Genomic DNA, 13376 nt, shown 5'->3' with positions numbered 1-13376 from the left:
CAATACTTTTGGAAACTTTCACCCACAGCAGCTCATAAAACCTATACTCATTGTGCTATATCATCAAAATGTAATCTAGGGAAACTATTTCGTGAGTCACAAGGCCACTTTCCCCTTCCTAAGGAACCCTTTGAAGTATGGCAATTGGACTTTGTCTAAATGATATCATCTCAAGGATAAATATCTTGTAATGATCTGTATGTTCTCATGATGTTTTTTGGCTTTTCCTTCAGAAGAGTGGTGGCTTTAGGCAAATTATTATTGAAAAGGATATTTTTTATTTGAGGAATTCCTACTGAGTTACACGCTGACCACGGAACTCATTTCACAAGACAAATATTTAAATCTATTTCTAACATTTGGCCAATAATGCAGCATTTTCACTGCATTTACTATCCCTGACCCTCAGGATTGGTGGAAAGGACTAACAGCATAATCAAAACTTAATTGGCAATGCTTTCAGAAGCATTTAGTCTCTCATGTCCAAAAGCTCTTCAATCTTAGATCTACATCCTTTGGTAAGCATTGGCTCTCTCCTTTCAAGATAATAACTGGATGTCTTATGCAATTAGATGAGGAAGTATATGAACCAACTTTGCTTAAGGGAGATATTACATTGTTATCAGAGTCCCATTGAGACACTTAAATGAAAAGCCTGATCTGATTCTTTCCACAGAGCTCCCAGACCTTAAGGATAATGGACTATAACCTGGAGAATTTATTTATCAAAGGACACATCAAATAAAAGACTCTTTGCAGCCTGTTGGAAAGAACCATACCAGGATGAGAAGAAGACAGCATCTGTTGTAGACAGCTGTGCCAAGACACCGAACCAGGCCTGCATTCCCAACCTTGTGTCTCCACATTTACACATTTGCTATGCTTAAAATGTAATACCTACTTTATAACTGTTCTATTTAAAGTTTCAAAATACTATCATACTTAAAGAAAGTGACTGATTTGGAACAGACTGGTCTTGAAGGCCAGGTATTTATTGGGTGGCTCATAATGGAACTCAATAGTTAGATGAAACAAGTCTCTGGCCTTGGCTGCTGCCTGGATGGCTAAAACACTGCACCCTGAGTTTCCCTTAGATGCAGGGATGGATTCACGCTGAGCTAAAACCTGTTGTCAATTTCCCTCTCTTTAAGGCCAGATGGGCTCATTCAGCATTCCACTGGTGTGACCACCAAGAAGCAAGCAATAGTTGTTCCTCCTTTGGGGCTAGAGGACATCATACTACATACAGAAGCCCTTAACAGTAGTCACACAGGAATATCCTTATTAGATACTGAAATGGCTTTAATGAGAAAGATTGTCCTTCAAAATAGAATGGCTTTAGATATTCTTACAGCATCCCAAGGTGGTACACATAAGTCATTCAAACTGAATGTTTTTATACCTGAGGAATCTTCCAATATGTCATCTCTGCTAAAGCACATTAAAAAAAAGCAGGTGAATGCCTTATGCAATCTTATACCTTGTTTTGATTCGTTTAGTTGGCTCCTTTCCAGTATTGGTTTCCATTTGCTACCTGGATTGCAATTCCTATTTCTGCTATTCCTTGGAATTCTTTTATTAGTCATAATATTCAAACTAATTACTGTTTTCTCAGTGTTGTATGACTGGCATGCAAGCTAGAGTAATGATTTCTCAGCAACCTGAGATGGTTGATGAGTCCTACAACCCTGTACAAATCTCCTTTTATTAAGGCTAAGCCTAAGAATTGATGTTTAAGCTAATCATTTCAAGTATTGGATTACCTGTTCTATGATTGTTATAAACAATGTAACCATAGAAAGTCATGTAAAAACACATATGTAATGTTTGTGCAATAATCTAAAAATAATTAAGTTACATAGCCTATGAAACATTTCCCCTGTTAATATATACCTCTATACTTGTCCACTATATGTGACTATTTCCCCCACTGTGGATAACTGGGCAAATCAGTCAAATAAAAGCCAAGCACCAAGAGACATGATGGACCCAGGGCAGGCAGCAACCACTCTGGCACCAAAGGACAATATTTTGTTCAGCAATGTTTTCTATTGAAAGAATATTGATTAAAAGGGAAAAATGTCAGGAGACTTTTACATACTGAGGTACATGGGGCAACTATTCAAGTTCAAAACTGATTCAGCTTGAACTAGAAAGCCTGGCTTATGGCCTATCAAACATACATTGTACGTCTGCTTATCCATTAAATCAAAGAATGCACTTTGTGAGATAAAGAATGCATACTTCCCTTCCTACACCCTATTGGTAACACCCTATTGGTAACACCCAGATTAGTCTCTTTCCTGACATCATGGTCATGTTAACCTGCAATTTGCAACTGAATACCTCTTTGAAAATGTATCCAGCATGTGTTTAATGTACCTTGTTTGTTCTAAAAAGATATATGACTGTCCTGAAACTGATGCTTCTCTGGAACAAATTCTAAGGCCTTCCTGGGTTATAATCCTCACTCTGGCTCATAATAAACTCACCCAAATTTTTTATTTATAGGTTGATTATAGATTATTTGCATCGGCAAACTGAATCAGAAAACTTGGAGTTAGGTCCCAAACATGTATATTTTCAAAATACCCTACAGTAGTATGACACGAATGTTTGTAAGTTTAGAATTACTTACCCCGCTTTTTTTCTCTATTACAATTTCAACTATTAGCAAAATAAAATGAAAGAATAATTTAGAAATTAAAGAAAAATGTATCCAAAGATTACTATAAACAAAGAATTGCATCGCCATTTTCCATTATGCTTGTGAAATTTTCTAGAATTAAAGAAATGATATGCAACAATCTTTCTAGTAACACAAACTCACTAATTCAGAGGCAGTCAACTAAGACTACCTGGAAAAATATGATGGAACTATATTTTTGATAAAATAATTTATTAGAGACTGATAAGATGTAAAGTAGACAACATATAAAAGTAAACAGTTCTGCCATAACATGACATACATATATTCAAAAAACTATTCTATTGTAAAACTGCACATTGGGAGGACATCATTTCCAGGGAAAATAGGGCTAGACCATTTAAAACTTATGAGATACTAATCAGAGCACAAACTCCAAATACTTCGAAATTAGTAGCCTAGTTAAATTTCTACTTGCATTTCAAATGAGCATTAAATAGTCAGTTTTCTCTGTGAGAAAGTATGCACTTCCTATTCTTTAGAGCTTAATGATTTCCTCTGCAAATTATAGGTCTTTGAATTCATTTACTTTCAATGAAGATTCTTTAATCAATATTTGACATCTGAATTTTGGTTGCTATTATCATGAGTTAAGTTTTAACAGCAGAGAAATATCATTGCAACTTTGTAGTTGTCACTTCTAACTTCACCAGATAGCCAAAAATTGTGAAATTTATAATGTGTATTGAAAGAAACTCAGCCACTACTTGTAAAGACAAAAATTCTGTGAAATTTTGTTTCTTAACATAGTCCTATGTTGCTTAGGTTTTCTCTTGTGGGCCAAAGAAAGGAATTGGATTTTATTCTAGAGTCCTGGCAATCTGGTGTGGTGGAAGGAAGGGTTCACATGCCCACTCTGGAAGTAAGGGTTGAAACTGGTCTCCCTGACTAATCAACTTTTTCAATAAGAGTTCTCATTTCTATAAATAGGATCCTTAATTGCTGGTAAATCAAAGTGGTCGTGGCCACAGTGTGTGACACCCAACCTTTCTGGTACCAATTATCTGTATGAAAACTTCTTCTTACCGAGGAAATTATACTCATCTACCCACTAAGAAAGATACCACAAAGTTCCCCCAAACCATGACACCTGACAAACGCACATGATCTCTGAGTAATTTCTTCTCCTCTCCTTCAGGCTTAGATGCTATTTCTTGCTCTGGCTTTGGATCTTGGTTTTTGGGACAAATTTCTTGGCCTAATATTGCCCATGTTCCCTGATTGTACCCCCAGGGAGATCTTTCCTTGTCTGTTACCATCTATGATACATCTAAAGTATCTAAAGGCCATTGGGGTCTCTACCTCATTGGCTCTCATCAGTTCCTCTTGCCTGTTTTTCAAAGAGCACACAGCTTTGCCATGACAAGCCTTACATATTGGATAGTGGTTTATGTATTATTACATTTTCATCTTTTCTTTTTGTAAAAATTTTTAAAAACTTTTTATTGCAGTAGCAGTAGTTTATAGCATTACACAAAGTTCATGTGTACATAATTCTATATTTTGAATTCTGTGCAGATTAGATCATGTTCACCACCCAAAGACTAATTACAAACCAACACCACACACATGTGTCTAAACACCTTTCACCCTCCTCCCTGCTCCCTTTCTCTTGGGTAACCACCAATCCAGTCTCTGTTTCTATGTGTTTGTTTGTCATGGTTTTTACCTTCTGCTTATGAGTGAGATCATAAGATATTTGACTTTCTCCCTCTGACTTATTTCATTTAGCACAATGCCATGAAGTTCTATCCATGTTGTCACAAATGACCAGATATCATCATTTCTTATGGCTGAGTAATATTCCACTGTGTATAAATATCACATCTTCTTTATCCATTAATCCCTTGATGTGTACCTAGATTGCTGTGAAGTCTTGGTTATTGTGAATAATGCTGCAATGTACATAGGGGTGTGTATATCTTTATACATTCATGTTATCATGTTCTTTGGATAAATACCCAGCAGTGGAATAGATGAATCATATGTTACATCTATTTTTAATTTTTTGAGGAATCACCATACTTTCACCATTGTTATTTAACATAGTATTAGAAGTCATAGCCAGAGCTAAGCCAGAGTCAAGAAAAAGAAATAAAACAGATCAGTATTGGAAAGGAAGAAGTGAAACTGTCACTATTTGCAGATTACATGATTTTATCTATAGAAAACCCTAAAGAATCCACTAAAAAACTTTTAAATACAATAAATGAATACAGTCAGGTCATGGGATACAAAATAAATATACAAAAATAAGTTGCATTTCTATACACTAACAATGAAGTAGCAGAAAGAGAAATTAAGAATACAATCACATTTACAATTGCAACAAAAAGAATAAACTATCTAGGAATAAACTTACCCAAAGAGGTGAAAGATCTGTTCACTGAAAATTATAAAACATTGTTGAAAGAAATTGAAGAAGAAACAAAGAAATGGAAAGATATTCGATGCTCTTGGATTGGAATAATTAACTTAGTTAAAATGTCCATGCTTCCTAAAGCAATCTACAGATTCAATTCAATCCGTATCAAAGTTCCAATGACATTTTTCACAGAAATAGAATGAAGAATCCTAAAATTTATACGGAACAACAAAAGACCCTGAATAGCCAAAGAAATTCTGAAAAAAAGAACAAAGCTGGAGGTATCACACTCCCTTATTTCAAAATATACTGCAAAGCCATAGGGACCAAAACAGCATGGTACTGACACAAAAACAGACACACACACATCAACGGAACAGAATTGAGAGCCCAGAAATAAAGCCACACATCTATGGACAGCTAATTTTTGACAAGGGAGCCAAGAACATACAATGGAGAAAGGGAAATCTCTTCAATACATCGTGTTTGGAAAACTGGACAGCTACATGCAAAAGAATGAAACTAGACTACTATCTTACACTATGCACAAAAATCAACTCAAAATGGATTACGGACTTGAGTGTAAATCTGAAACCATTAAGCTTCTGGAAGAAAAACTTAGTACACTGTTTGACATAGATCTTAGCAGCATATTTTCAAGTATGTCTGACCAGGCAACGGAAACAATAGACAAAATAAACAAATGGGGCTACAGGAAACTAAAAAGCTTCTGCACGGCAAAGGAAACCATCAACAAAATGAAAAGACAACCTAACAACTGGGAGAAGATATTTGCAAACCATATATCAGATACGGGGTTAACGTCCAAAATAGATAAAGAACTCATACATCTCATCACCAAAAAATCTAACAACCAAATTATAAAATGGGCAAAAGATCTGAACAGAAATTTCTCCAAGGAAAATATATAGGTGGCCAATAGGCACACTCATGAAAAATGTTCAACCTCACTAATTATCAGGGAAATGCAAGTCAAAACTTCAATGAGATATTACCTTACACCCATCAAATGGCTATAATTAACAAGACAGGAAACAGCGTTGGAGAGGATGTGGAGAGAAGGGAACTCTCATACACTGTTGGTGTGAGTGCAAACTGTTGCAGCCACTATGGAAAACATTCTCATCTTTTCCAATGTATTTCCCTCTGGCCAGTTCTGAGGCATCAGTCACGTGCCTAGTACTTTCCTGGACCTAATTCTCAAGCCTGTCTCCTTGCAAGGCTTCCTTTAAACCATGTATATGGATTTAAGGTCACTTAATCTGATAATCCTCAGTGGGGAGATAATACCCTTTATTCATACTTTGTCCTAGGAGTGTCTTCACAGAATTCATTTTCAGACACTTATTGGGTGTTGTGTATGATATTCATGCACCAAGTCTAACTCTTCTGTGTTTATGAAGATTTTGTAAGCCACTGAATCTTTTTTAATATATTTCTTTTTTGCCGCAGTTGGGATACATTTTTTTTTACTTTTGCTTTCAATGTAGAACCCTAGCTGATAGAATCAGACTCCAAACGCCAGTTTAGACTTAAATAGAAAATGATGGAAAGTAAGAGCAATTTATCACACAATTGGCCTACACTCCATTATGTGGGAAAGATACTCATCCCTCAAAATAGGAAGGGGAAAAGAAATATTCATTTCCCTTTCTGTAAATCAAACTTTGATAATTTACTGTATAATAAAACACTAAAGGAACACAGTGTGCATTATAAAAGCATCCAAATAGAGACCATGTGCTTTAAAAATTTCATCTTCTTGCCATTGTAGGGGAGGAAGACATTTCCACTACCCTCTCTGGGTTCTTCTGGCCAGAAAACAAATTAAATTCACAGGAGACAGAATAGCAGGAGAAAATTAAACAAAGTTTATAGCATGTATACATGGGAGAGGCTCAGGCAAGCTGAGCAACTCACCAAAATGCCTTAAGCCCCCATCTTAAATATCATATCCAGCTAAAGACAAAGGATGATGTTGGGGATGGGTCGAGTCAGTTACAGGAGGATACTAGAAACAGGAATAAGATTATTATGCAGATTTAAGTCCTTGCCTTTGGCATTGATTAAGATTTTCTATAGATAAGGTCATCCCCACCTTCTTCCTGGTACAGAGAGGATGCATCTTTACAGATGGATATTTTCTTTACAATGTAAATGTCTCCTAACAAAGGGTAAGTAAACTCTACTTTTCAGTTGCTTTCCTGTCTGCAAAGTAACCAGCCCCAAATAATCATCATGCCAAAGAGACATATCTTGGTGTGGCCAATGCCAGTCCCCACACCATGAAACAATAAAAGAATGAATGAGAAGTGCAAGATAATAATTACTAGTTGATAACTGGATGATAATAAGAATGGTTAAAGTGCAACATAATGAAAAGGGAGCAGGGACCCTGTGAGAGGAAGAAAACTAGGGTAATTATAAGCCTCATAGTCATCATTGTCCAATTTTCAAAATTATCGGAATTAGATTCTCATAAACAATGGATAAAATTGGAAAATACTTTAAAACTCTGTCTTCTTTCTATATTGCTCTTCCTAATGTCATTAAGAGCTTTTTTGGAGAACAAATGCCCTGTGGGTGAGACACAATATCAGTAGAAATTAGCTTCCTGCTTTCCTGAGCCATGAGACTACTGGAATAAAAGATTCCAAGAATGTCATTTCTTGTAGCTGGAGTTCTCAGTATTTGTTGGTGATCTCTTTTTCCCCATTTTCAGAGTTATTGGCATGAAAAATTGAATTATTCTTGCTTTTGTAGGAATTTCATTAAAAGGGATTTCAATGATGCCATTAAACATGAGCAGAATTTTCCACACCAAAATATGTCTCTTTGGTATAAAGATTATTTTATGCTGGTTATTTTTAAGAATCAACATAGGACAAGTTCTGAAAACTGGAGTAAAATTTACCCTTGTGTAAAAGACATTTATATTTATCAAGGAAATTTTCATTTGTAGGGGTGTCTCCCTCTCTGTACCAGGAAGTGATGAATGACCAAATCTCTAGAAACTCTCATCAATGGGGAAGGCAGCAACTTAAACCTGTATTACAACCATGTCCTAGTTTACTGTGCCTTTCCTGGTAACCTCCACTAACGGTTTTCCCCTTGGCCCCAACACTTTTGTCTTTAGATGAAGATGATATTTAAGGTGAAGACTTGGGCCGTTTCAGGGAGTTGGTTTTCCTTGGTCTCTCCCATGTAGGTAGGAGTATACATGTTGTGAAACTTTGGTTTTTTCCTGTTAATCTGTCTTTAATTATACAGGAGGTATCTTTAGTCAAAAATCTAGGATAGAGGACAAATTATTTTTCCACCCCTGCACTATTTACTAATACTATATGGTAAAATGCCTCCATCTTGCTTTTCAGCAAACTAAATCCAAAGATATGGCGTGGTTTCCCCTAGGCTATGGTGGGCCAGGGCCAAAAATAGATACAGATCTCTGGATTATCTCCATTATTCACTACCTGAAATGGGTAAGAAGTCTGAAACAGGTATCTCTGCTCAATTCCACACTCCCTCAGATTATTTCTAATGAAAACAGCAGACATTTTCATAATTTTCCTGATTGTCATGACACCATTCCCTTCATACTCACTCATTCGACTCTTCTTAGGGCTGGCCTCATGGGCATGTGGCCTCTGTGCTTGCTAGGATCTCACACTCAGAAAGGATCCTTGCTTTGCTTAATACTCTGTTGTTGAAATCTTACAATTCTTAATAATTTTATCTCTGAGAATGCATGTGAGCAGAACAGCTACGCTGGGCAGAAGTGTTAGCATGCAGCTTTGGTCCAGCAACAATAGTTGCACAAGTGGGCTCAGGCAGCATGCACAAGGAGCAATTGGCCTGGCCTCTTCATGCGCACCCACACAACTGTTTAAAGTACCACAGGACCCCGAGGGAGTGGCTGGGTTGTGATTTGGGCTTAGCTCACAGGACTCCATTATGGATCTGTTGTCTCTTTTTTAACAGCAGCCACTGCTACTCTTAGCATTAGATACTTAGATAGTATCTCTCAGATGAAATTTTATTCTGTACTACTGCATCTCATAGTTCTACTGAAATGTGTTGAGACAAGCCAATATCTATGGATCAATTTTACTTGTTGATATTATGGCTCAGTCACTATCACAAATAGATACCACCATTACATCCAATAAAAATCCATCAGCTCAAGGAAACTCCCTTGGTGAAGTGCCGGGTGGCAGTGATGACAGCAGCAGCTGCAGATGAAGCAACAATGGTGGAGCTGGCTACTGCCTGCTAAAGAGAAGAATCTCTGCCTGGCAGCAGCAATGGCCCATGATGGGGTCAGAGGCTGACTTACCCTTCAGTCCCAGAGCCCATCCCTGTGTCCACTAAAAAATTATTAACTATGTCACCTGAGGTCAAGACAGGAAATGCTAGGGAGCTTAGGAAGTAAACTTTGTCAGTAAAGTATTTTAAATGAAAGTGTACACATGGCCATTGCACTAATGCATGTGAGGAAGTTATTAGAAATCATCAGAGCCCAGAATCCATAGTTTTCAAAGTTGCTGCAGCATTGCAAAACAAACATCCACAGGATCAGAAATAGTAATAAAATTTAAAGATAATTTGAAGATTTAAAATTTAATATGACAGATTATTCATGGAATCGAAAAGTCTTTTAATATGAAGTTTCAGAAATCAATTATTAACAAAAAGAATAAAAATAGCATCGATTTAACTTGTAATTGAAAATATAATGATAAAATGAATAAATAAGCATTTGAAAAATGAAGCCACTTTTGCTTTATTATACAAAGTGCGTAAGTTACCAGAAATTTGAGAGGAATTTCTAAAATGCCATTTGTTAGATTTATATTTAAAATCAAATTCAGACTTACATGAAATTGATTTATATGGATAGGTTGAAATTTATTCATAAGAGAAATCTTTTTTAGAAAAAAATTCTCCTTGATAATCATTAGTTCTACCTGTACCATAATTTATATTTTGATATAAGGTATCAGAAATTCAGTCTACAATTTCACAACCCATGAGCACTCTTAATATCTCCAGTAACTTAAGCAGATTCTTCTCAAAATTAAAAACATCAAAACTTAACTGCATCTTAGCATTTGCCACCAGTGAATGACAATATTTTCATTTATATTGATAATAAATGAAGTTCCTGAAAAATACAAATTTTGACGAAAATAAGTTCGAAGAAAAGCAAGCCAGAAAAATCTTATGACTGATAAAGATATCACATAATAAAGTATTATTATTGATTACATATAAAATTATGATACAAAAATATTGTTTGTAATTTGCATTTCATTTTATAGCTAATAAACTGATTTTGAAGGAAAAACTTTATACTTAACACCAATAATGGTAGTCTTTCCTGCTTTTGAACGAGGCCTCATATTTTCATTTTGTGCTATGCCCTTCAAATTCTGTAGAGTATGACCCTTCCCCTCCCTGCCATTCCTGAGAGGGTAAAGAGCATTTCTACACTTATCACTGATGGTCAGTGACACCACTTCACCTAGGGAATTTCCTTGAGCAGATGGATTTTTATTGGATGTAATGGTGGCGTCTATTTGTGATAGTGACTGAGCCATAATATCAATGAGTAAAATTGATCCATAGATGTTGGCTTCTCTCAACACGTTTCAGCAAAACTAAGAGATGCAGTAGTAGAGAATAAAATCTTATCTGAGAGATATTATCTAATACTAAGAGTAGCAGTGGCTACGATTAAAAAAGAGACAACAAATCCAGAATAGAGTCCCTTGTGCTAAGCCCAAATCACAAAACCGAGACTTAATACCTAATTCAATTACAATTTCAACCTTCCCCAGGGCTGGAGTCTCAAACCAGTCAATCTGGAATTACCTGTCAGCACCAGTAAGATAACTCACCTAACAGACCCCTGCCATCCCCTAAGGGAAGGTGATCTTGCCTGAAACAATCAGCTCTTTGCAAGAATGACTTTATTGTCCCACCTCCACCTCTTTACAAGAGCTCCTTGTAAAGCCTTTCAGAGCTCTTTTCTATTTGCTAGATGAGATGCAGCCTGATTCATTCAATAAAACCAATATACCCTTCAAAATTTACTCAGTTGAATTTGTTTTTTAACCTTACTTAGGAAGTAAACTTAGTACATGTAGAATGCCAGGGATGGGTGTGGGAATGTCTTTGACTAATTAATTCCCACTAATTTGACTAAACCTTTGACCCACTCATCTTATAATTAACTTCACAGTTTCCTTGACCTCTGTTAGCACCTCCAAGTTTTTATTGTTGTCCTGAGGTCTACCTGAAATTAAATCATTTCCTTAGCATTCATCACCCTAATAGAGACATAAACCTCTCATATTCCATTCAGAGTGTTATAAGGAGTTCCAAATCCCCAGTGAAGTCTTGAAGTCTCAGCTAAATACCTGTAATGATAAGTTTCTTTAAATTAAAAGAAAGACTAACTGGCACAGGTAAATTACAGGTTTACTATGAGAATAACAAGAAGTCTTCTGACATTCAATTAGATCTTGACTTTCAGGGAAAATTTTTTTGTTTTAGATATATTTGAAAATACTAGAACTGCTATGTTGAATGACAACTTCAGTTAGTTTCTGCTTTCATTTCTACATGACAATGATTATCAAGGACATCATATCAGCAAAAAATACATGAATTTGAAAATTAATTTGAAATTGATGGGAAAAAGCACCATGAAGAAAAAAGATAAGGTTTAGAATTTTATATATGTATATATATACACACGTCTGTATATTTACAAGATAATTTTGTCCAGACCTAAGTGATATTCTTCCTTTCTACATTAATTGTAGTCCTTGCACTCTAAGCACAACATAATATTTTTAATTCTGTACAAGGATGAATGAACTTATAACCAAGTCCTGGGTACACATGCGAAAAGCTTTGTCTACATTTTTTCAGTGCAGATTCTCAGAATCACTCTTCTTAGGGCCCCCATCACCTCTCTGTTTCTCAGGCTGTAGATGATGGGGTTTAGCATTGGGGTGAGGATGGTATAGAAGACAGCCAGAACCTTGTCCTTTGTTGGAGTTCTGAGGGATCTTGGATGTAGATAAGTGTAAAAAAGTGGAACATAGTAGAAAGTCACCACAGTCAGGTGGATGCTGCAGGTGGAATAGACCTTCTTCCTCCCTTCTGCTGAGTGCATGTGGTAGACAGCAAGGACAACCCGGCCATAGGGACATGCAATGCCAATGAAAGGATGCATGAGGAAGAGGATGGTGCTCATAAACACTGTGTACTCATAAACCCAGGTATCCATGCAGGCCAAAGTCAACAAGGCTGGGACATCGCAGAAGAAATGGTTGATGGCCCTGGATTGACAGTAACAGATATGGAAGGCATATGTGGTATGGACACAAGAGTTTACAAAGCCCATTATCCAAGATCCTATTATCATCAGCACACACACTCTTTTGCTCATACGAATGGAATAGTGGAGAGGAAAGCAAATAGCAATATAAGGATCATAGGCCATAGATGTCAAGAGCAGCGCTTCTGCACCTCCTAAAGTCAAGAAAAAGAAGCTCTGAACCCCACATCCAATAAAGGAGATAGATTTGTTTCCAAAAAGAAAATTAGAAACCATTTTGGGGACAATGGTGGAGATGTGATTCAAGTCAATGATGGAGAGCTGACTAAGTAAAAAATACATGGGTGTGTGGAGATGGGTGTCCAGGAAGATGAGAAGCATTATGGACAAGTTGCCAAACAGAGCCACTAGGAAAATCAGAACAACGAGAATGAAGAAGAACAGGCCAATTTTTGATGGTGGAAACAACCCCAATAAAATGAAATCAGTTGACGTTTGATTATAATTTTCCATAGGGCGTTAATATGATTTTTCCTAGAGGCAGACACAAGAGCAAGTGAGTTAAGTATAAAACTATAAGCTCTTTTTAACTTATTATTTTAGACTGTGTATTATTTAAAATTTTACAGCTCTTAAATGAAGAACTGAACTTACCTATTTTGGGAAAAATAAACCTCATTTTCTGATCCAGAGATTAAAATGTGAATATGCGAACATTTGTGGCCAAAATATTTTGTAAGATAATGTTAAAATTATTTTAGAAACAAGATTTCTGTTTTGACTTAATTAGGATAAATATGTTTATTGTCAAGTTTCATTTACACAACGTCATCCTCTTCTGCCTCCTCACTCAGCTTCTGAATGCTGCAGTTAAAGAAAACCCTTTACTTGACCATCTACACACACTTATTGTAGCGTTCATGACTCTGCTC

General features: G+C 36.2%; 1 protein-coding gene across 1 annotated transcript; it reads right to left on the bottom strand.

Annotated features, from left to right (window-relative positions):
* Nucleotides 1-12018: 12018 nt before the first annotated feature.
* Nucleotides 12019-12957, bottom strand: LOC123289589 (olfactory receptor 2L8-like). The gene has a single exon (XM_044779618.1). The coding sequence runs from the start codon at nt 12955-12957 to the stop codon at nt 12019-12021; it is 939 nt and encodes a 312-aa protein (XP_044635553.1).
* Nucleotides 12958-13376: the final 419 nt, after the last annotated feature.

The sequence above is a fragment of the Equus asinus genome, chromosome 10 (assembly GCF_041296235.1).
Source record: "Equus asinus isolate D_3611 breed Donkey chromosome 10, EquAss-T2T_v2, whole genome shotgun sequence".
Lineage (NCBI taxonomy): Eukaryota > Metazoa > Chordata > Mammalia > Perissodactyla > Equidae > Equus > Equus asinus.
Note: the sequence above shows the minus strand (reverse complement) of the source record. Positions and strands in the feature narration are given on the sequence as shown.